Genomic DNA, 23,533 nt, shown 5'->3' on the forward strand with positions numbered 1-23,533 from the left:
AAATATAGTTCATATTTGGAAAAAAAATACATAGTTCATATGTTCAAAACATAAATTTCTATCTGCAGTCTGGTACTACATCAGAATATTCTAATTTGACCAAAATTTTCACTATTATAAACATTTAGAGCTTTAAAATAGTCTTTTACTGTTCTAATTAATCATTATTTACTTTTATACCTTTTTATCAAAGCCCTAATTTTCTGGTTCGTCTATCAAAAGAATCTTAATTCAATTTTTCACAGTGCACTAAAACATACAATAATTATGATAAATATATATAAAGTATTTAGGTGATATAAAACTAAAAGTCCTGAAGTTCATTCATAACAACGGTATGACTCAACACTTCCATACACTAAAGCACCACAGTTATGAATAATTTAAAGGATAAAAAACAGTTCTAGAGAAGAAGTTAAATGAAATGGAGGATTTTGAAATTATTATTACTACCATTGCTCCAGTTACCATTATTCTAATTTTGCTTTTGTTTGATTCCTGCCAGGAACCAAGCAGGAGATGTGTGGTTCAATTTCAGCACCAGGACGCTTGAACAGCACCATTGAGAGTTCTAACCACTCCGCGGTTCCTAGTTAAATTTATGCTTAACCTCTGGCAATTTGCACAGAGGGTCCTTTCAGCCAAAACCAGACAAAAATTATACAAAAACAGAGAGCAAAGTAATAAGAACATGTCCTGAATCAATGTATAATGGTCTCAGTGATTTTTTTTTTTCTCTCTGGAATGAAAAGTAAATTACATACTGGAGACATGAAGAACATTCATATATTTAAACACTGAAGACTGAAGATAGATAAGTAAATATATTTCTTCATCTTTAAATAAAATCATGATCTAACAAGGATTCAGTATGAGAAGATTTTCTAACATTGGATAGCTTTTCATTTTTAAAAATGCATTTGAGGCAGATAATTAAATAAAATATTTTTATATACCTTGTTGGAATCCTGAAGTCTGCATTATTTCCCAGTTTGTAAGCCACTTGTAATGCAGTTGATCCCACTACCCTCTGAATAGCTCTTCTAGATGCTGCTTTATCTACCTGGAACTGAGAAATCAAGTCAAACCCTACAGAAAGGGAACACAAAATAAAAAGTCTAAAATGAAATGGGTTACATTCCTTACCACAACCTTCCAAATAAAAGAATGTATCAGGTAGGTTCATAGAAAGCATGCATTTTCAATATGATATAAGGTTACTTGCCTGGCAAATCATCTTGGCCAATCCTGACCTTTGGACAGAGTTCATTTCCACCATTAGAATTTGAATTAACAGGGAATCCTGCAAAAGAGTTAGCATGTCATCCTACACCAACCACTACAAGGACCATGAAGATATATCAATAACAATAAGGGCTGGACAACTATTTATAGTAGAATAATATGCCAAATAGCTTGCTTATAGTGTATTTGGCTTTAATTCTATGGCTCTAAAATTATAATTAATTCATCTCATCCTAGAAGGGAAACAGAGTGTAGAGTTTTAATAATTTGTACTGGGAAAATGTTCCTTTGGAGGAAGTTAGGAATTTGTTCCTTTTGGAATGAGAGCTGCGCAATGTTCTGAATGGCACAGTGTCAGATGCCTGTTTGGAAAACTTCTGGTGGCTTGGACTAGAAAATATTCCTTAAACACCACATATTTTAGAATACCTAACAGAATCCAGAGCCAGCCTTGAGCCAGTTAGTGGGATTTCTGGAGAGCAGAGTTCTTAGGAATCTTTGTTAAATAGAGGAGTTTGGAGGGAGAGTTGGGATTTATTAATCCAAAATAAAGTATATAAGATGCTTTTAATTTTACAAATTCATTCTAAGAGATCAAAAATGGGTGCCGACGTAGACCATTGGTATCCTCCTAGAATAGGGAAAAGTAATGAAGATACAAGAATCATGAAAATAATTAAACTCTTAATTCAATGAGAAATCCTAGAATTAAATTGGATGCTCCTTACACATGTGGAAGGTTGCAGGGAAGAAGTTTTTAAGAAAGCTTCTTGTAACTGTATAACCCCAGCACCTTGCTAAGACTCATCTGACAACAGAGGCTTCCTAGACTTCAGAAAAAGCATTTTCCAGCTACAAGTTTTGGCCCAGCCATCCCAATACATCAAAATACTCTTTACACCTCCCCTGACTCCAGGTCATTCACCCATCCATTCATCCATCCATCGGTCCACCCAGCCAACATTACCAATCACCACATTAACCAAGTAGGTCCAATGTGCAAGGCACTAGAGTACACAGGTTGGTTTTCCTGCCAATTGTGATCACAGCCGGGATTTCTATACCCAGTATTGGCCACATAAAACCAGCCATGGAATAAACCCATGGCTAAAGCAGGATTGAAGAGTAAGGCTGTGGAGGACCATGGATATTTCATTCAGCCCTCACTCAACCACCGTCCTGTCTGATCCTTTCTGGGAACAAGTGATATTTCAAAATGCAGAAACTGTGGCCCTTACTTGGGCGACGTTTGACAGCTGCAGATGTCCAAGATCCCAGAAAACTGCATACAAAGAAGAAAACTGGAATTTTCCTGAAGAGGAGAAAAGAAAATGACTCAAATAGGAGTCCCTCCAGATGAGGACTACTTAAATATCTGGAAATATGGTAAACACAATTAATGAAGGTAATCAAATCTCAGTATAGTTTACTTTTTCCATTTGACTTTGAACTCTTGAGAGATTTAATGAAGTCTCACGTTTCCAGCTCCTTCTAAAACAATCATGAGATCGCTATTTGCTTTATCATACTTTCTCTGTATCTCCCTATTTCACTGTTTTTACATCTATTTCCTTGTCTATGTTTTCTTTCATCCTAATATTTCTCCCTCTTCACTTTAATAGCTCTCTCTTTCTCCTTTCTCTCTCTCCTCTTATGCTTATTCTTTTGTTTCACTCCCATCTGTCTTTCCCTGTCTCTCTGAGTCTCTCTCTCTCTCCTCTCCCCTCCCCATCTACCTTCACCTCCTCTTATCCCACTACCGCTGCAGAAACACAGACCCTTGGTTCCGAGGGCCCCCAACCCAGTCTCCCCACCACTCTTTCCAGTGTCAAGGTCTTACCAGAAGTTCTTCATTTTCCCATTCGTTTTTCTTTTGTGCCAACAGTCCCGGCTATGAAGGGGTTGTAGGGGAGGTCAGCACTCCCCCCAAGACCCCTTCACTGTCACCCCAGGACTAATGGGTTCCAGGCCCAGCCTTGGTTCGTCCTGCCTGTGTAAGGACTTAAAGCAAAGGGAGTGAGCCAAAGGCATCGGTGACACTTTAAACCACAGGAGAGGGAAGGGGTGGGGAGAGGTGGCCCTGTAAGCCCAGGCCCAGCCAGGGGTGTGTCCTCAAAGCTAACAAGGTTACACTGAAGGAGGGATTAGCAAGGGAAAGTTTGCTGAAAAGAAAAAAAGTCAGGATGTGGAGAAATTCACCAGAAAAACTCAGGCAAGCTGCTATAGGAATACAATGGAAGCTTTTAGAACTGCTATAGAAATACAGTGAATGCTTTTAGAGGACTGAGGTAAAGAGGGGCTCACTGGAAAGCAGAGATGTGGGAACTCATGGGGGCCTTGGTGCACAGCCAACCTAGATTTGAATCTCCATTTGTTCTGAAGTTTACCAGTTGTATGTTTTGGGGCAAATTAGTTAATCTGTGTGTAACTCAGCTACCTTAGATGAAAAGTGGGTTGAAAATAGCTACCTAAAACAATTGTTTTGAGAATGAAACAAGATATCAAAGCAGAAAATCAAATGCCTGGCACAGGGGAACAGTCATTCTTTCCCATTGTCATCATCATTATAACTAACACTTCAGTATTTGACCCCTCTGTTGAAAATGCTTAAAGCCTGATAACATTTAATTCTCTAAACACTATAAAGTAAAACTAAAATGACTCCTATTCTACAGGTTAGACAATTGAGGCACAAAAAACTTGGTAAAATGTAATATCAAGTCCCCTAGTTTTTATTTCTTCTTAAGCTCTATAATTACCAGAGCTAAGCAGAATATCCTGGGACGTAAACAACATATTATCCTCTATAAACAAGTTGAGAACATGTTACAAGGAGCATAGACCTGAAGGGAAAGGTTTTTTTTATCAACACCATATCACATATATCCATCTTCTCTTCAGAACCTAAATACTTCAAGAAAGAGCCTCCACCTTATCCACTTGGGATGGTCTGCTTTTTGTCCCATCTTGGGAGACATCAGTGTCCAATCAAAAACAAATACTTGTCAGGTTCAGATGATCCACTGATCTTAATAAGTTTTGGTGTCTAGTATGAGGTAGTTTTGTTTTCTTGATATTTCTTTAATTTTTAAATCAATTGAATTTTTTAATTGCAAAATAAATGGTATTATTTTTTTGTTTGTTTCTTTAAAAAAAATTCTTTCCTCTTCTGTTTTCCTCAGTTTGATGGAGAATTTGTTTGCCATGATGAGCTGAGAGCCAGGTAAACCTGAACATCTACCTCATTTGTTCCTCTTTCTAGTTTCTACTTTTGACCTCCCTGTCTCTCCCCTGGCATTAGGACATCCATTTCTTCATGTTGTTTGGACTCTCCACAGGGCCTTGTCATTCTCCTTCCATCAATCAAAATTATGGTTCCCAAAGGCAGCCATTTTGGCTGAATCACAGAATTATAAATGGTTCTAGCCTGGCTTTTTCTTGAAAGTTGACCAGGGCTTACGTAAATGGAGCAGTTAACTAATCAAAAAACAAAAAAAACAAAAAACAAAAACAAAACCAACACAAAAAAAAACCTGAACTCTAATGGTAGGACTTCAGAAGAGAAACCGTGCAGCTGGGGACCTCTCTGAAATCACACAAGGTAAGCCAGCCCTAGATTCACAAGGCAAGGGGCATTTTCCAAAGGGATCCTCTCCACTTAAGTTCTTTATTTGTATCACAGATCTTCTAATACTATTTACTGTGGGAGACAAAAGAGGCAGATTTTCCTGTGTAATTAAGTGTTTGAGAAATCCTTTTGTTAAGTGTTTTAAAGATCTTACCTGCTTTTGTCCCCTCCTCCTCCCACTTTGAACAGTCCTCTACAGCTAGAATGAGAAGGCAAATGAAGGGGGAATTTTAATAAATGTTTTTTTAAATGAGAACAAAATAGGTTTTCTTATAAGTGGTTTGGCTTTATTCTAGTTTGGCAGTTTTATGTAAGATGTTGAAGAGCAAGCTAGAGCTCTATTAAGAAAGAATGTAAGTCCAGAGAAAACAAGATCTCTCTCTCTCTCTCTCTCTTTCTCGCTGTCTCTCTGTCTGTCTGTCTGTCTCTTTCTCATACACACACACACACACACACACACACACACACCACATTTAAGGATACTTTTTCTCCTTTTTCTACCCTGTTTTCTATTAATTATATTTCATACCTTGACACGAGAGTCTCGCAGGGAGCAGGGCAAACCCCACACCCTCTGGTCAGGTCAAATTGCACTCTAAAGTCACAGACACATAAGCTTTTTCATCACTAACATTGTTCCCTCACTTTACCTAACAGTTTGCTCCTAAAAAGCTATGTGGAAATGAAATCTGATCAATTATATAAAATCATAAATGCAGTAAGACAGCTCGATATTTAAAGATGATCCATTTTGTAAATAGAAATATTTTAGCAGAATAATTATGCTTTCATCTCTTTTTACTCCCTCCCTCTCCTAACACACACACACACACACACACACACACACACACACACACACATCTTCCCCTCTCTAGAAATCCAGAATTTAATTTACTTGCAGTTTAAATCAGGGAACATAATCACAAATAATCATCTTTCTTGATCATCTATTCTCTTTCATTTGTGTCCTCAACCATTTAGCAAACACTTAGTGAATGACTATATGTACCAAGTATAAAACCATTCTTACCAAGTGCTAGGAGTTGAGGAGACAAAAAGCCGTGCCAAGGAAGTTCACAGCCCAGTTGGGAAATCCAATATGAAAATGTTTGCAAAACAGTGAGGGAATGAAGCTGCAGTACCATTGAGAACATATATGAACTCGGTCCAGGAGCATCAGGAAATTTTTCATAAAGGAAGTGAAATCTTAAAGAATGAATGGAAGCTTACCAAGAGAATAGGTGGGAACAGTACATTCTGGGCAGATGAAATAGCAGATACCCTGGCAAAAAAGGTAGAAGAGAGTATTTTAGGAACCCAGGTTTAATTCAGGAACTCTTTCACTTGGTAAATATTTATTGGTGACTCTTCTACCATGAGCCTTGAACTGGTCTCAGCACAGAGGTACAGCAGAGAAAGTCTAGGTCCCTGCCCCATGGACCTTACAGCTGGTGGGGAGACAGATACTAAATTCAGGTAGAAGAATAGACAAGATAGTTTGAATTGGAACTGTTATAAATATATATATACAAAAATGGGCAATGTGTATTAGAGAAAGGCAGGGATAGGTGTAGAAGCTGATCAAGATTGAGGGGTCAAAAAAGGCTCCTCTGAGATGATAAATTTTGACTCAGACTAGATGAGAATCCGGAGACAAGACTAAGGGTAGACTGGATAAAGGAGAGGAGGGCGAGTGAAACACTTTTCAAGTTTGAGCAACCTAGTAGATGGTGATGTCATTTTCTGAAATGATATAAGGACCCATGCAGGAGACATTGAGTAAGGAGATATTGAAAGCCTTTGAAATAGTTTGGACTTTATTCTGGCTATTAAGGGAGCTGGTTGAGGAGTTTGAGGCCAATAATAACTTTTTAGATATGTCTTCCGAAAAATGGTTCTGGCATTGCTGAAGGATGAATTGGATGGATTTGATAAATATGCATGCATACACACAACTGAAACAAGTTTCAGAAGAAAATATATATCCATATAAATGTAGTGCACCCTATTTTCTGTTTTATTCTGTTTCATTTTTTAGTGATGGTGACTACCTCAATAAATTGATTTCAGGACCAGCTAATTGGTTGCAACCCAAGGTTTTAAAAACATTGCATTAGAATGCAGTAGGCACTAGGTATGTCAAGAGATATCTTTCCTCTTATTACCTGAGGAGGCACAATAGTTGGACATCCCATAAAATTCATAGAATAGTCAAGAAGACTCCTTAGTTTTTACACTACAATATTTTTAAGTATTCTTTTGAAGTGAAGTTACCATAAACTTACAACTTTTTAAAAAATATGCCATGTGTCTCACATTTATTTTATAGATTAAAACAAAGAAGAGGCTCTTTTTAAACTAACTTCCTAATAGTATATAGTTGTAAGCTTTCTTCTCTATATCTTGTTTTTAAAAACAAAAGATTCAAATGCCTAGTGACACATAGCAGTGGTGCGAGGATGCTGCAAATTAGCCACAGCTAGTACATGAAATTTATCAAAGAAATCTGGCTGAGAAGCTGATTAATAATCAGAGAGTTGCTAAAACGAGGATTCCCACAGTTTTGCATTAAGTTAAGTTTTACTGTAAAGAAATCTACCACAATCAAAGCTCTATTTTTAATCTGCTTATTTTGGCTCTACATTTGTAATTGTAGCCTAATCACATATAGCAAGCTAATAGAGCCCCATGATGATAACCATTCTCTCTGAAATCACTCACAAATAAATGTGTTCTTGCCATGAGCCATTAATACAAGAATGTGTTATTAATATAAATACCACCCCCATCTCCAAGCTTTCTGGTATATTATTTTTGCTTCCTCAAAAATATGAATATTTGCATCTCCCCAAGGAAGGGAGAAATCAATTCCTCGCCACCACACATGTGCTTCCAATATGTGTTGCTACATTTGCTTCCTTGCAGATCAATTATCTTCAATTTGTAGCAGCTGATTCATGTCCTAAGTCTCTTTTGCATCTTCCAAACTTTACCTGCTGGTCACTCAACATTTTTTTCTACATGTCATAAGCCCTTCTTTCTAACAGTGGTTCCCAAAGCTACATCAAAATCACCTGAAGATAAAAATGTATCTCTGGGCTTCACCCCCAGAGTTTCTGATTCAGGAGATTTAAGGTGGGTCTAAGAATTTATATTTCTAACAAGCTCTCTCGTTGATGCTGGTGCTGCTGGCCCAGTGAGAAAAGCTGATCATAAAGGTAATGTTTTCAATTCCATTGAGCTACTTTCCCTTTTACTGATATTAAAAATATTAGTCTGCAAATCCATAATTACTTGCCAAATAGCTTTTTAAAATAAACGTCAGTTGTACCCATAGGACAGATCTACTGGAAACATTAACACTTATGAAAATAAATTGTATTAGCTTATGAAAACAAATTGTATTAATTTCTTTATGTTATAAGTATTAAAGAAATTTACTTGGCAGAATGAAGTACAGAAACCCAAGCCTTCCCTTCTGCACTATTCTCATTTATCAAGCAAAAAATATAAAATGTATTCCTGAATCCATGTCACACTCTATTAATAAAATATAGAAAGATCCTTCATTCTGAAATTGCTTTTGCTCTTTTACCAAAGAACTTTTAAGTAAACATTGTTTTAGGTTGCATCCTATGAGATTTTATGCATTCACTAGCTTTCACACGCTGGGAAATGTTTGCTTACACTAGGTGGCAGTGTAATCCTGCAATTTGAAACCTGAGCTGAGAAGTCAGACTAGAATTTGATTTCCAGTCTTTAAATAAACTTTGATTTTATGCAGATATTCCATTTTTGGTTGGTTTCCATATGTATATATTGAATTATTATAATTGATTCCATTTTATGGTTGTTCTCAGAATCAATGTGCAAATACAAAGCAACCTAATCGTTCAGAAAGTCTATTGAAGGAGAAAGACACTAAACACTCAAATTTTTTTGAATTTTAATTCCAGTATAGTTAACATACAGTGTTCTGTTAGTTTCAGGTGTACAGTATAGTAACTCAACAGTCCCATTATTACCCAGTGCTCATCAAGATAGCTATACTCTTAATCCCCTTCATCTATTTCATCCATCCCCCTACCCACCGCTCCTCTGTAACCACTTGTTTGTTTTCTATAGGAAAGAGTCTGATTTTTGGCTTGTCTCTTTTTTTCCCTTTCTTCATTTGTGCTATTTCTTAAATTCTACATATGAGAGAAATCAAATGGTTTTTGAATTTTTTTTAGTATTGTTGGATTCAGTTTATTTATTTATGTTTATTCACATAAAATCTTTTTTAAAAAATGTTCGGTAGAAAAAAAAAATGTTTGGTAGAATTCACCTGGCAAGCTCTCTGGCCTTGGGCTTTTTTTTGTCAGGAGTTTTTATTTTATTACTAATTCAATTTCATTGCTGGTAATCAGCCTGTTTAAATTTTCTATTTCTTCCTGCTTCAGTGTTGGGAAATTATATGTTTCTAAGAATGTATCCATTTCTCCCAGATTGTCCAATTTGTTGGCATATAACTTCATAATCTTACAATCTTACAATCATTTGTATTTCTGTAGTGTCAATTATTTCTTATCTTTCATATGATTTTGTTTGAGTCATCTTATTTTTTCTTTCTCAAATGAGTCTGGCTACAGGTTTATCAATTTTTTTTTTTTTATCTTTTCGAAGAACAAGCTCCTGGATTCATTGATCTGTTCTATTCTTTTTGTTTCTATATCATTTATTTCTGTTCCAATCTTTATTAGTTTTCTCCTTTTGCTGGTTTGGAATTTTATTTGTGCTTTTTTCTAGCTCCTTTGAGTGTAAGGTTAGGTTGTTTATTTAAGATTTTTCTTGCTTCTTGAGGTAGGCCTGTATTGCTATACACTTGCCTCTTAGAACCGCTTTTGCTTCATACCAGAGATTTTGCACCACTGTGTTTTCATTTTCATTTCTCTCCATGTAATTTTTGATTTCTTATTTGATTTCCTGGTTGACCCATTCACTGTTAGTAGCATCTTATTTAACCTCCATGTATTTGTGCTCCTTCCAGATTTTTTCTTGTGGTAGATCTCTAGTTTCATAGCATTGCGGTCAGAAAAGATTCATGACTTAGATCTTTTTGAACTTGTTGAGACTTGTTTTATAGCCTAATATGTGATCATTTCAGGAGAATCATGTGCACTTGAAAAGAATGTGTATTCTGCTGTTTTAGGGTGGGATATTCTGAATATATCTGTTGAATCCAATTGGTCTAGTGTGTCATTCAAAGCCACTGTTAGCTTGTTTTTTTGTTTTTTTTGTTTTTTGTTTTTTGTTTTTTGTTTTTGTTTTTTTATTGTTAGCTTGTTGATTTTCTGTTTGGACAATATGTCCTTTGATATAAGTGAGGTGTTAAAGCCCCCTTCTAGAAATGAACAAGGGGTAGTGGAAGGGGAGGTGGGTGGGGGGACAGGGTGACTGGGTGATGGGCACTGAGGGGGACACTTGACAGGATGAGAACTGGGTGTTATACTATATGTTGGCAAATCGAACTCCAATAAAAAAAATAAAATAAAGTCCCCTTCTATTATTGTATTACTATTGATTAATTCCTTTATGTTTGCTATTAATTGTTTCATGTAATTGTTCCCATGTTGGATGCATAAATATTAAAGATTGTCCTCTTTATTATATGGTGCCCTTTTTGTCTCTTGTTACAGTCTTTGTTTTAAAGTCTATTTTGTCTTCCTCTGTGAGATTTCTGTTCATGTCTTTTGCCCATTTCATGATTGGATTGTTTGTTTCTTTGGTGTTGAGTTTAATAAGTTCTTTATAGATCTTGGAAACTAGCCCTTTATCTGATACGTCATTTGCAAATATCTTCTCCCATTCTGTAGGTTGTCTTTGAGTTTTGTTGACTGTATCCTTTGCTGTGCAAAAGCTTCTTATCTTGATTAAGTCCCAATAGTTAATTTTTGCTTTTGTTTCTTTTGCCTTCGTGGATGTATCTTGCAAGAAGTTACTATGGCCGAGTTCAAAAAGGGTGTTGCCTGTGTTCTCCTCTAGGATTTTGATGGAATCTTGTCTCACATTTAGATCTTTCATCCATTTTGAGTTTATCTTTGTGTATGGTGAAAGAGAGTGGTCTAGTTTCATTCTTCTGCATGTGGATGTCCAATTTTCCCAGCACCATTTATTGAAGAGACTGTCTTTCTTCCAATGGATAGTCTTTCCTCCTTTATCGAATATTAGTTGCCCATAAAGTTCAGGGTCCACTTCTGGATTCTCTATTCTGTTCCACTGATCTATGTGTCTGTTTTTGTGCCAGTACCACACTGTCTTGATGACCACAGCTTTGTAGTACAACCTGAAATCTGGCATTGTGATGCCCCCAGATATGGTTTTCTTTTTTAAAATTCCCCTGGCTATTCGGGGTCTTTTCTGATTCCACACAAATCTTAAAATAATTTGTTCTAACTCTCTGAAGAAAGTCCATGGTATTTTGATAGGGATTGCATTAAACGTGTATATTGCCCTGGGTAACATTGACATTTTCACAATAAGACCTAGGCATGGCCAACATGCACATGAGAAAATGCTCTGCATCACTTGCCATCAGGGAAATACAAATCAAAACCACAATGAGATACCACCTCACACCAGTGAGAATGGGGAAAATTAACAAGGCAGGAAACAACAAATGTTGGAGAGGATGTGGAGAAAAGGGAACCCTCTTGCACTGTTGGTGGGAATGTGAACTGGTGCAGCCACTCTGGAAAACTGTGTGGAGGTTCCTCAAACAGTTAAAAATATACCTGCCCTACGACCCAGCGATTGCACTGCTGGGGATTTACCCCAAAGATACAGATGCAGTGAAACGCCGGGACACCTGCACCCCGATGTTTATAGCAGCAATGGCCACGATAGCCAAACTGTGGAAAGAGCCTCGGTGTCCATCGAAAGATGAATGGATAAAGAAGATGTGGTTTATGTATACAATGGAATATTACTCAGCTATTAGAAATGACAAATACCCACCATTTGCTTCAACGTGGATGGAACTGGAGGGTATTATGCTGAGTGAAGTAAGCCAGTCGGAGAAGGACAAACATTATATGTTCTCATTCCTTTGGGGAATATAAATAATAGTGTAAGGGAATATAAGGGAAGGGGGAAGAAATGTGTGGGAAATATCAGAAAGGGAGACAGAACGTAAAGACTGCTAACTCTGGGAAACGAACTAGGGGTGTTGGAAGGGGAGGAGGGCGGGGGGTGGGAGTGAATGGGTGACAGGCACTGGGGGTTATTCTGTATGTTAGTAAATTGAACACCAATAAAAATAAAATAAAATAAAATAAAATAAAAAAAAGGAAGTTAAAAAAAATAAAAAAATAAAGTCTATTTTGTCTGATATAAGTATTGCTACCTCAGCTTACATCTATTTGCATGATAAATGTTTCTCCATCCCCTCACTTTTAATCTGCATGTGTCTTTAGGCTTGAAATAAGAATCTTATAGGCAGATATAGATGGGACTTGTTTCTTTATCCATTCTATCATTTTGTATGTTTTGATTGAACATTTAGTTCATTTTCATGCAAAGTAACTATTACTAGATATGTATTTATTGCCATATTGTTACTTATTTTGTGGTTGTTCTATAGTTCTCTGATCCTTTCTTTCAGCTCTTTTTCATGGTTCACTGGTTCACTAAAGATAGTGATATACTTGGGTTCTTTTCTCTTTATTTTTTACATATCTATCACTGGTTTTTTATTTACGGTTACTACTACATTTGTATAAAACATACATCCTGCATATAAGTCTATATTAAGTTGGTGGTTGCTTAGGTCTGAACCCATTCTTTACTCACCACCCCCCACTATATTTTAAGCATAGGGTGTAATACTTCACATAATTTTATTTTATGAATTCCTTAACTGATATTTATAGTATACCTATTTTTATTGTTTTTGTGTTCCCTACTTTCCTTACCCTTGTGGTCTTATCTATCCACTCAAAGTGTCCTTTTTGACATTTCTTATAGTGCTGGTTTAGTGGTCATGAACTCCTTTAGCTTTTGCTTGTGTGATATACTCTTTATCATTCATTTTATTATTCTGAATGATAGTCTTTCTGGATAAAGTATTGTTGGGTGGAGATTTTTTTCCCATTCAGCACTTTGAATATATCAACTCCCTCTGTCCTACAAAGTTTCTGCTAAAGAATCTACTGATAGCTCTATGGGGCTTCCTTTGCATGTAACTATCTTTTCACTTGCTGCTTTTAAAATTCTCTCTTTATCCTACTTTTTGCCATTTTAATTACTATGTGCCTTGGTGTGCACATTGAGTTGATTTTGCTGGGGGATCTCTGTGCCTCCTGGTTCTGGATTTATTTTCCTTTCCCCAGATTTGGGAAGTTATAAGCTATTATTTCTTCAAATAAATTTTGTGCCCCCTTTTCTCTCTCTTCTTCTAGCGTCCCTATAATGTGAATGTAGTTATGCTTGATGGAGTTGCTGAATTCCCTAAGAATATTCTTTTTTTTTTTTTAGGATTTATTTATTCATGAGAGACACAGACTGAGAGAGAGAGGCAGAGACATAGGCAGAGGAAGAAGCAGACTCCTTGCAGGGAACCTGATGTGGGACTTAAACCCGGATCCTGGCATCACGACCTGAGTCGAAAGCAGGTGCTCAACTACTGAGCCACCCAAGCATCCCAAGAATATTCTTATTTTACATATTTTTCTCCTTTCAGCTGTGCAGCTTGATTAGTTTACATTACTCTCTTCCTGGTTGCTAATTCATTCCTCCACTTCCTCTAGCCTGCTATTTATTCCATCTCAGGTATTTTAAAGTTCATTTATTGTGTTTTTCATCTCCAATTGGTTCTTCTTTATCTCTGTTAAGGGTCTCACTGACATCCTCCAATCTTTTATTGATACCAGTGAGTATTTTTCTGATCATTACTTTAAATTCTCTGCCAGGCATATTACTTATATCCATTTTGCTTGTGTCTCTTGCTGTGGTTCCCATTCTTTCATATGGGACAAATTTCTCTGTCGTGTCTAACTCTCTGTGTATGTTTCTGTGTGTTAAGTAAGTTACCTATATCTCCTGCTCTTGAAAGTAATGGCCTTATGAAGAAGAGTTCCTGTAGTATCCTACAGAACAGTGTTTCCTGTTCACCAGAACTTGAGTGTCTTCTATGTGTGTTGTGTGCATCCTGCTATTGTGTCCTGGCTGCTTTTTTTCTTCAGTCCACTCATCTGCAGAGGCTCTCTTTGCCTATTGTGGGCATTTTTGGTCCCCAGTCAGGGTGGGGCATGTGGTTTTAAAATGACACACACCAGTCTGCTTTTGAAATGAGACCTACTGCCACTACCTCCAGGATCGTGTGGCCTGGGTAGATCCACAAAGTGGCATATACAGGGCATGTGATTTTAACAAGATGTGCAACAGGCTTTCTCATGGCCTACCACTGCCACTGTCACTACCATCCCCCAGGACCAAGACCCCACAAAACACACAGGTTGGGAGAAATGGTGTTGTCAAGGTTTGCCCCAGTTTTGGGGGCAGAGGTGGCCCGCAGCACTGGGACTGAGGCAAACATGACTGGGAAACGCCAATCTACCAAAACATGACTGGGAAACGCCAATCTACCAAAACTTGCTTGGTGTAAGCAAGTTAGGTAATGAATGCTGGCACCTCAGTAGTTCCTGCAGGTGACCATGTGTTTATGCTGGGGGGCAAGGGAGAGAGTTGGTGCCAGCCAGCTACTTTGTTCCTGGAGAAATTTTTCAATGAAGCTTGCCCCCTTAGGACATGCTCTGAGGTTAGTAAATAACTCTCCTGTGTGTCCCAAGAGTTTTTCAAACTACTTCTTCTACACTGTATCTCTGTAGGCTGTTGTTATCACTATTTAAATAAGGCCATCTCCAAGGTTAGAAGTGTGACTACTTAGGTTCAAATCAGCACCATTACTTTCTAGTGGGGAGACCCTGGAGAAGTAACTAATCTCCCTGTTACTTGATTTGCTTATTTGTAAATATAAATAATAAAAGTACCCACCTCTTGGTATATTTTATAAGGACTAAACTGGAGCTTAAATAGTGCCTCTAACTCAAAAAATTTCAGCTAAAACTTTTTGTTATTATCACTTACTCTCTACTTAATTTTCTGACTCAACTCCACTCTGCTATAGTAAATGGTGGCTTATTTAGATCTTCTTAGGAAAGAAGGATGTGACTATAGAAGAAGTTAAAAACTCCTAGACAATATTTAACTACTGGAAAAACCCACCTATAGATATCAAAGTAAATCAGTCAAAAGCCCTCTCCTCTCTTTCATACTCACATCTTTTGTTCTCTGCTACACTTTTAGGATTCTTCCTTTTACAAAACTCCCCTTAATAAGCCCTTCAAGCACCTCAGTATCAATAATGTCTTCCCTCTCATTATATTTAACTGAGCATTATATACATATATAACTTCTAAAATGAAAAAACAATAATATGTGACATAATATACAATTGGGGTTTTGTTTTAGAAGTAATATGCAAATATTATACAGAATCAGAACCAGAAAATATGTACATAGAAAAAAGAAAAAGTTAGACAACCCACTATTAATATTTTAGGATGTTTCTACTCACAAATTGTGGTCTTACTCTACACAGATTTACAACTTTAATAAATGCACATCACTTGAAATACTTACACATATTCTTTCACAAAATTTAAATGCATATACAAAATAAATAGCAAAGCCCAGTTGTAACAATTTTGCCTTGAAGCCAGTATTACAGCTTTTAATTCTAACTGCTGTAACCTCGAAAGAGAAAACAACTACAGAGAAAGAAACATTTGAGTAACTAGGAGAATTCTTCCAGCAGCTCAAGGTTTTTGAAAGACATTCTTTTTCTCACCCAAAGTCACTTGGAACTGTAAATTCACAACCAACTAACCACAAAGCAGCACAGGCATGCACAGACATTCCAGAGCCACCAAAGGGCAACCACAGAGAAGTCCTGCCTCCTGCCATTCCTGCTTCTCAAATATCCCTGAAACTATGATTAATGCCAGGAATAGCAGTAGCAACTGACATGTGGACAGGTGTTAAAGAGGCTTTGTTCTTGAGGACTGAACTTAGAGCCCTTATAAGCTGAAAGGCCACTGGCATTAGCACAGTTTTCAGGGAATGGTCAGTCCAGGGTGGACTAGCAGGAATGAAGAAGTGGACAGGGAGTACTAGATGGTGACAGAGGCGCAAGATTAGGACTGCTGGTATTATTCTAGTCTGTTTTGGCCAAGGGTTTCCCCTGGGCTTCCAGGACTTTTTCTAGAAGTGAAACATAGGAGAAAGCAGGAGAAGAAATGCCTCTACTATGCCAGGAACTGTGCTTCATACTTAAAAAAGAAATTATCCCATTTAATCTGCATAACTCATTATAATTGCCCTTTTACAGGTGAAGTAAGTGAGGCTCAAAACTGTTAGGTAACTTGCTAAGGGAAACTCCAGATGGCAGGGAAAAAGCAAGCTTGGGTTTATATGCCACCAAAGCCAGTGCTCTTCCTATAATTTGTTGTTTCTGAGTACACACAAATGCATACACACACACACATGCAGCACAATGTGCTTATGTACATTTTCCATTTCACTGTGCATCTAATCCTTCACAATTATTTTCTTTTCTTCATAACTTCCAAACTAAAGAACTCAAAAGTTGGTAAAATTTTGCCCATTGTACTAGTCACCAATTTGGTGCCCTAATTGAGTGAGCTGCATGCAAATGTTTACCTTACTGGTGCTTTGCTAAAAGTTACAAAATGTGGTAGTAAACGGCTCTTCTATATTTTTCTGTGGTTCTAGCCATATCAAAATTTGGCCCAGATCTTAAACTCTCCCAGGTTAAGGACATTAATTATTTGTAATCTCACCCATACTACCTTTATTACAACTAGTCATCATTTTGAATATTCTTCAGCAGTCAAAACTTCAACCAATACCATATTAAAAGCACAATTCTGGGTGCTAAGGAAACTTTCAGAGCCAGATAATGCCTATCTGCCTTTAAGGAAGGACACACACACACACACACACACACACACACAACTGTGAAGCACATTTTGGCCTAAAAAAATACCCAAAAGAAAATAAGTAGATTTATAAAATGTTTGGGAGACAGAAAGGCAAAAGTAACTGATGCTGTTCAGAAGGATTCAAAAAAATTTCACAGAGGAAGTGACATTTCACCTTGACCTTGAGGAGTGAATCATATTTTACACTCAGAGAAAGACAGAACAGATTACAAGGCAACTGGAATAATGAGAGTAAAACCTCAGAGGCATGATAATGCATGGAGTGTACTTAATTTTGTTAAAGGTATGACTTTTTGAAAATATTATTTGTGTGTCATTGTTAACCTATAGGTTGACAAAATTAGTATCATTAAACTGCCTTTGGTAAATAAAAAAAATGAGTCTAACAATGTTTATAACTACCTTCTATTAAGCTGCCTATCACAGTACTAAAGTTTTCATTCCCAGAGGTATTCTTTCTCCCACTGAAAAACAAATCAGCAATCCATTTCTATGGCAAACATAGATAAGAGTTTCAATTGCAGAGTAACACAGTTCTAGGAGAACCTTTTTGTTGTCTGCAAAGAATTCCCAGTTTGGGGGGACTGTCAAAACCTAAGAAACACCAGATATCCTGATGCCAGCAGCAAGAGTAAAAGAGGCAAGATGTCTGTACTAGAACACAAGTTATTTTCTACCACATAAATTACAATTCTTTTTTTTTAATTAATATTAGTAATAGGCAAGTAAACTCACTAAAGTCGGGTGCTAGGAAGGGTCAATGGCATACGCAGTTAACAATACTTTCTGTAGGGGAAACTTGATCAGTAAATAAAATGTATATTACTTTTAAAAAACAAAGGTCCAAGAGTATCCTGGGTACATACTAAGTGATGACTTTAGAATTCAAGAATGAAGGCACAGAGCCAAGAATGGGAAATGGGTTGTATACAAGGAAAAGATTTGAAATTGAAGTTGCTCTGAACGGTGAAATGAGCTCTCAAGTGGAGCTCAAAAGGGAGAAAGGGAAAAATGTACAGTGTAGCTGGAGCAACTCGAATGGAAATCAGCATGCCCATGGTGTATTTCCTAAAACCTATTCAGTCAAGTAGAACAAAATAGTAAAGAAGCAATAAAAGAATAAATGACCTAGAATTATTGGCCTCACCAAGCATAACTTGCTACATAGGGCTGGTTTTGGAAGCAGATGTAGAGAAATTGCAACCCCACAAGGCTTTCATCACTGTAGATGTTCTTTTAAGCTTTGTTATCTGACAGGACACTGTTGAAAGCCAAAAGAATGTGTAAAATGTTATTACTAGAATCACTGGAGTAACCAGTCTCTTGGTGCAATATTGGGAAATGTCATTTAGCTACAGATTTGTACCATAATAAAGTTGTCCATAAATATACGCTATAAACAGAAGGAAAGAAACAAATAACTTCAATGTTATATCCAAAGGCTAAATGATAGACCCTTGGTGTGTAACTGTAAGCAGTTATTTGAGAAGACAAAAAACCACCAAGTTAGTTGACCTACGTTAGACTGTAAATAACCATAAAAAGACTTTTTTTAAAAATTGAAAGATTGTAAAAAGCCTCAGGGTTTTGCTGTGTTGCCTACAGAACCCATCACAGTCATTCCTATTGCTGTGTACAGAGTTACAAATTCAACTATAATTTTAGTTGCCAAATGCATGCATTTCCTTTAAAAATAAACACTTTCTGCAACCTGCTTTTTTCAAATATGAAATAGTGAAACTAGGTTTAATACAAAACCTTTCACATACTATAACTTCCAAAGCATCATTCACCTTCTCTCTGTCTCACATACAGCATGTTCTTCCAAGGCACACTTCCAAGCCCTTCTCAAGTAGCCCCACCTCTTCCTCAGAGCTCCCCTGTATCTCCAGCCAGATGTTCCCCATTTTGATCACTCAGGAAAACCTATTTGCATGAAATGATGTTACATTCAGTTTCACAGGCTGGAGAGTATAGTAGAGAGAACCGAGACATCTAAAATCAGACACCTTTAACTTGAGCCCTTGCTAGTTCCACTAGTGTGTGTCTTTTCATTCATCTTCTGCCAAATGGGGCTTCCCTTGGAAGCTCACCAGGAGATTCAATGAGCTGATCCATGTGGAAGAGCTTTGTAAAGTATAAAGTATTCTGCAAAGGTAATTATCATTTCAGAAATATTTAGGAAGTACCTCTTATATGCAGGACACAATTTTGAACCCTGTGGGATAAATACAACTGAAAAAGCCAGATTCCCACCTCACAAAGACTTTAAAATATAGTAAAGAAGTGAAGAGATATACCTTAATAATTAAAACCCACAGTAGTAAATAGTAAATGCCTTAAGCAGTACCCTCCCCACCAGGACTTCAACACAGTTTGACAAATATCCATGAAACAGGATCTAGAGATACAAAGGTAAACACAATGCTCACTGTTGCCTGTCCAGCCAAAAGGACAGACACACAACAACAATACAAGGCAGATTATGATAAACGCTGTAGAGAAAGTGCTTAATAAGAATGAATTAGGTTTAGGTGGGTAGATAGACTGAAAGGCTTAAGGCTAGATGCTCAAGGATGGATGTCAAAGCTTAAAATTTGTTTTCAAAGACTGGATTTTCATTTCCAGAAAAGGTGAAAAGGATCAGAACTGGCATCAGATTGACTAGCGCTATAAGGTAGATGGACACTGGGAGGAAATGGAGGTGACTGGAGATTCAGCTGAGCTGGAAAAACACTCTGGTAATATGCTGAGAGCAAGCTTACACTTTTGCAAGTCCCTGGCAGAAGTCTAATTACAATGGGGAAAGAAGAGAATAAAGTCAGCAGAGATCAGGGAGCCAAGGGATGGGAACAGCTGAGACAGTGGTTAGGGGAGAACAGGATCTAGCAAAAAGTTTTCTTGTATATTTGCTCTAAAATGATTAATTTTTAAATTTATTTTATTTATGAGAGACAGAGAGGCAGAGACACAGACAGAGGCAGAAGCAGGCTCCATGCCGGGAGCCTGACATGGGACTCGATCCCAGGTCTCCAGGATCACGTCCTGGGCTGAAGGCAGCGCTCAACCGCTAAGCCACCCTGGCTGCCCTGATCTAAAATAATTTAAAAATAACGATTGTATGGTGTTTACCACATGGTAGACACTGTTCCAAGCATTTACCTATATTACCTCATTTAATCACACAGCAACCTTCAGTGGTAGTTGCAATTACCCCCATTATAGTGATGAGGATACTGAGATGAGGGAGAGATAACACACTTGTGGGCTGAGAGAAAGGAGCCAGTGTAGAGAGAGAAAATGAAGATGAAACCGAAGAAAAGATGCTGTCATATCAGAACAGGAAGAGCTCAGGAATTAGGGGTGATCATTATTTTCCTTGTTTGTCTGTAACTGCTAACTTCTCTACAATAGGCATTATCCCCTTTATAATCAGAAAACTAAACAATGGAAAAATACACAATCACTTCAGTGATTTGTCTAAATTATTCTTTATTTATTCTATGTAGGGATCCCTGGGTGGCGCAGCGGTTTGGCGCCTGCCTTTGGCCCAGGGCGCGATCCTGGAGACCCGGGATCGAATCCCACATCGGGCTCCCGGTGCATGGAGCCTGCTTCTCCCTCTGCCTATGTCTCTGCCTCTCTCTCTCTCTCTGTGTGACTATCATAAATAAATAATAAAAAATAAAAAAATAAAAAAAAATATTTATTCTATGTAAAAATAAGAAATAAGTTTTCCAATAAGAGAGTTAGCTCCCTGAGAGTAGAAATGATGCCTTATTTTTCTTTTCTCCCCATCATCTAGCACCTGGTATGTGTGTGGTGGTGGTGGTGGTGGTGGTGGGGTGGCATGTGTGTTTCTTTTGAAGGAAACAAAATTAAACCCAACCAAACCCAGATGCTTGTTAATAATGCCCTCAAATTTAGTTTTCACTATACTAACTACCCTATATTACTGTCCGCAAGTACTTTTAGTATCTGCCTTTAATTCTTTTTCCTTCCCTTCTGTCCCCCTTCCATTATTCCATTTCCTACCACCACTACTTATAAACCTTGGAAAATAAGGAAACTTCTGGAGCCAGCTAGGTGGCAGACTCATTCTGTTGTTGGCTCTCAATTGTCCTGTGTTGGAGATTCACAGCCTTCCTACCATCCTAAGACCTGGATATCCAAGTAATAAGTTGTGCATACTATCATTTTTGTTCCTTGTTATTTTCATGAGTTACAAATTAAATTGTAATCTTTTACACTTAAAGTAAGGTAGCTTTCCTTCAAATTATTTATTTTTAAAGTTGCTGTCACTGTTGTTTATTTAGGGAAGGAGAAAGCAAAATGGCTGTTTCCTTTAAATTTTGATATGCATTTCTCCTCCTTCCCTCTTAGCAAACCCATCTCTGAAGTTCATGTTTTCATTTTATTCTTGGGAGAACCATTCCCCTTGTTTCCTCAATACATTAAAAATTCAAGGGAGGAAGCCAAAACTCCCAGTTTCCATTTGTGATAAGCACATCCTCCCAAGTTTCAGTGCAGGTCCAGCAGGGCTTGGTCCAGGAAGAAGGAGACAGTTGTTTGGGAGGAAGAAAGATAAGCATGTTGCTTGTCTCCATGCATAGGCCCTTGTGTGGACCTACATTTAGCATATTCACAAAAGAGGTAGATGTTATAAGTGTGCACCTACTTTACACTTCTCCCTAGAAGTGCATATGAGAGGGCTCCCAGGAGAGGAATGAAAAAAGAACCCCTTAAAATAGAATGTAGGTTCTAATTTCAATATGATCATATTAAAGCTGTCACAAAATGCCTGATATTCTGTAACTATTTGCCTCTGAATTTTTTTGATCCGTAAGAGAGAGTTTAGTTGTTAAAGTATTTAGAATTGCTTGGAGATCTTTTTAAAAATTCAAACGTTTGGAGGATTCCTGGGTGGCTCAGCGGTTTGGCGCCAGCTTCGGCCCAGGGCGTGATCCTGGAGTCTAGGGATCGAGTCCCACGTCGGGCTCCCTGCATGGAGCCTACTTCTCCCTCTGCCTGTGTCTCTGCCTCTCTCTCTCTCTCTCTCTGTCTCTCATGAATAAATAAAATCTTAAAAAATAATAAAATAGAAATTTCTAAAAAAAAAATTCAAATGTTTGGACCTACCCAGAGATTTAGATTTAATTGACCTGAGATGGATGCTACCTGAGCATTGGTATTTCTTAAGTCCCTCCCTATACCCCCACCTACCCTCTACCCCAACCTCTAATGATTCTAAAGTGTAGCCAGGTTGAGAATCACTGGTATAGAGCCACTTGAAAAACCTAAAAATTTAAAAAGTTTGAATAGATCAATAGATACCTAGATATAGGTAGATAGGGTATAGGAGATACCCTCAGTAGATCTTGGAATACATTCTAGATCTAGTTTCCTTGTCATTAAAATTGAGATTGTATCTGAGGTTAAAATACAGTCAAAACTATTCACCAAATAATCTTTTCTTTTAATACGCACACAAGTATTAAATTAAAACAGCACTCAAGGGCTGCTCAAGGGACTAACCGAGAAACCTGACCTAGTTATCTCTATACCATCTGCATGTGACATTGCTAAACTTGTTAATGAGACACCAAAGTTGTTTGGGAAGAAAAATTATCCTTAGACGTTAATAAGATTGAGCCAAGAAAGCAGAAGCAGCAAATTCTGTCACGAGTGTCTAGGAGGAGACACAGTATTTTTTAAAAATATCAGAGTGAAATTGTATAATCTTCCTTGAACACCAAGATACCTGGGGAGCTTTGAGATAGAGAAAGCCATTCTTTGCTTCAATTTCTAGTTTCCAATTATGCAACAGATAAATGTCCAGGTGGTCCAAATATAGTATGTTCATATTTAAAATGACAAAACCAAAAATAAATAAAATAAAATAAATAAAATAAAATAAAATAAAATAAAAATGACAAAACCACTTTTTTACTGCAAAAAGCTTTATTGTTTCTATTTGGTCCACAGGTTGGGAGAGGGCTCCAGGGTGGTTAAAAAGCTGCCTAGTGGCTGTGTGGGGATGTTCAGGCCGGAAGCACTGACACCAGGGGGAAGCCAGAGGGGTCCCTCAAAGGCAACTGGGTTCAGAGGTTCCTAGTCATGCTTGAGGGTGAGCCTTTTAGAGAGATACATGCCCAGCCCAGCCTGCAGCCCCAGGCAGCCTGCTGAGGTGAGTCAGGTGATCACCCACCATCTTCTTGGTAAGTTTTACCTCTTCATCCAGGAAGTGGTTCTCCAGGCATTCACAGAGATGGTCGTCTATAGAGGCAGACCCCAGGGCATGCAGATCCGAAAGAGCTTGGTTCATATTCTTCCCCAGAGCCATGGCAGTTCTATGGTGTCCAGGATTTTACTCTACCCATTTTGTAATGGTTTCTGCCCATGCTGGAAGAGGGAGTGGTCACTGGGCTGGTTTTGCATCTTCAAGAGGCATTCAGCACCCTCACGCTTCTCTGCCCACTCCAGGAAGAAGTGGCCCACGTCCTCCAAAGCCACAGGGTTGGTGAGAAAGTAGAAGCCAAGAGAGAGGTAGGTGTAGGAGGCATGTTGGAATGCTGACCAAATGAGCACTGAATAATGT

The 23,533-nt window shown here is 37.7% G+C and overlaps 1 protein-coding gene across 1 annotated transcript in view; it reads right to left on the minus strand.

The window, feature by feature from the left end:
• Positions 1-9,795, minus strand: part of COL9A1 (collagen type IX alpha 1 chain) — a 90,386-nt gene extending 80,591 nt beyond the window's left edge. Inside the window, exons 1-4 of the mRNA XM_038554447.1 lie at positions 9,782-9,795; positions 2,484-2,557; positions 1,226-1,303; positions 957-1,089 (exon numbers count right to left, since the gene is read on the minus strand). Coding sequence (XP_038410375.1) covers positions 957-1,089; positions 1,226-1,303; positions 2,484-2,557; positions 9,782-9,795 — 299 coding nt within the window. The remainder of the gene's footprint in view (positions 1-956; positions 1,090-1,225; positions 1,304-2,483; positions 2,558-9,781) is intronic.
• Positions 9,796-23,533: the final 13,738 nt, after the last annotated feature.

Source organism: Canis lupus, chromosome 12 (assembly GCF_011100685.1).
Source record: "Canis lupus familiaris isolate Mischka breed German Shepherd chromosome 12, alternate assembly UU_Cfam_GSD_1.0, whole genome shotgun sequence".
Classification (NCBI taxonomy): domain Eukaryota; kingdom Metazoa; phylum Chordata; class Mammalia; order Carnivora; family Canidae; genus Canis; species Canis lupus.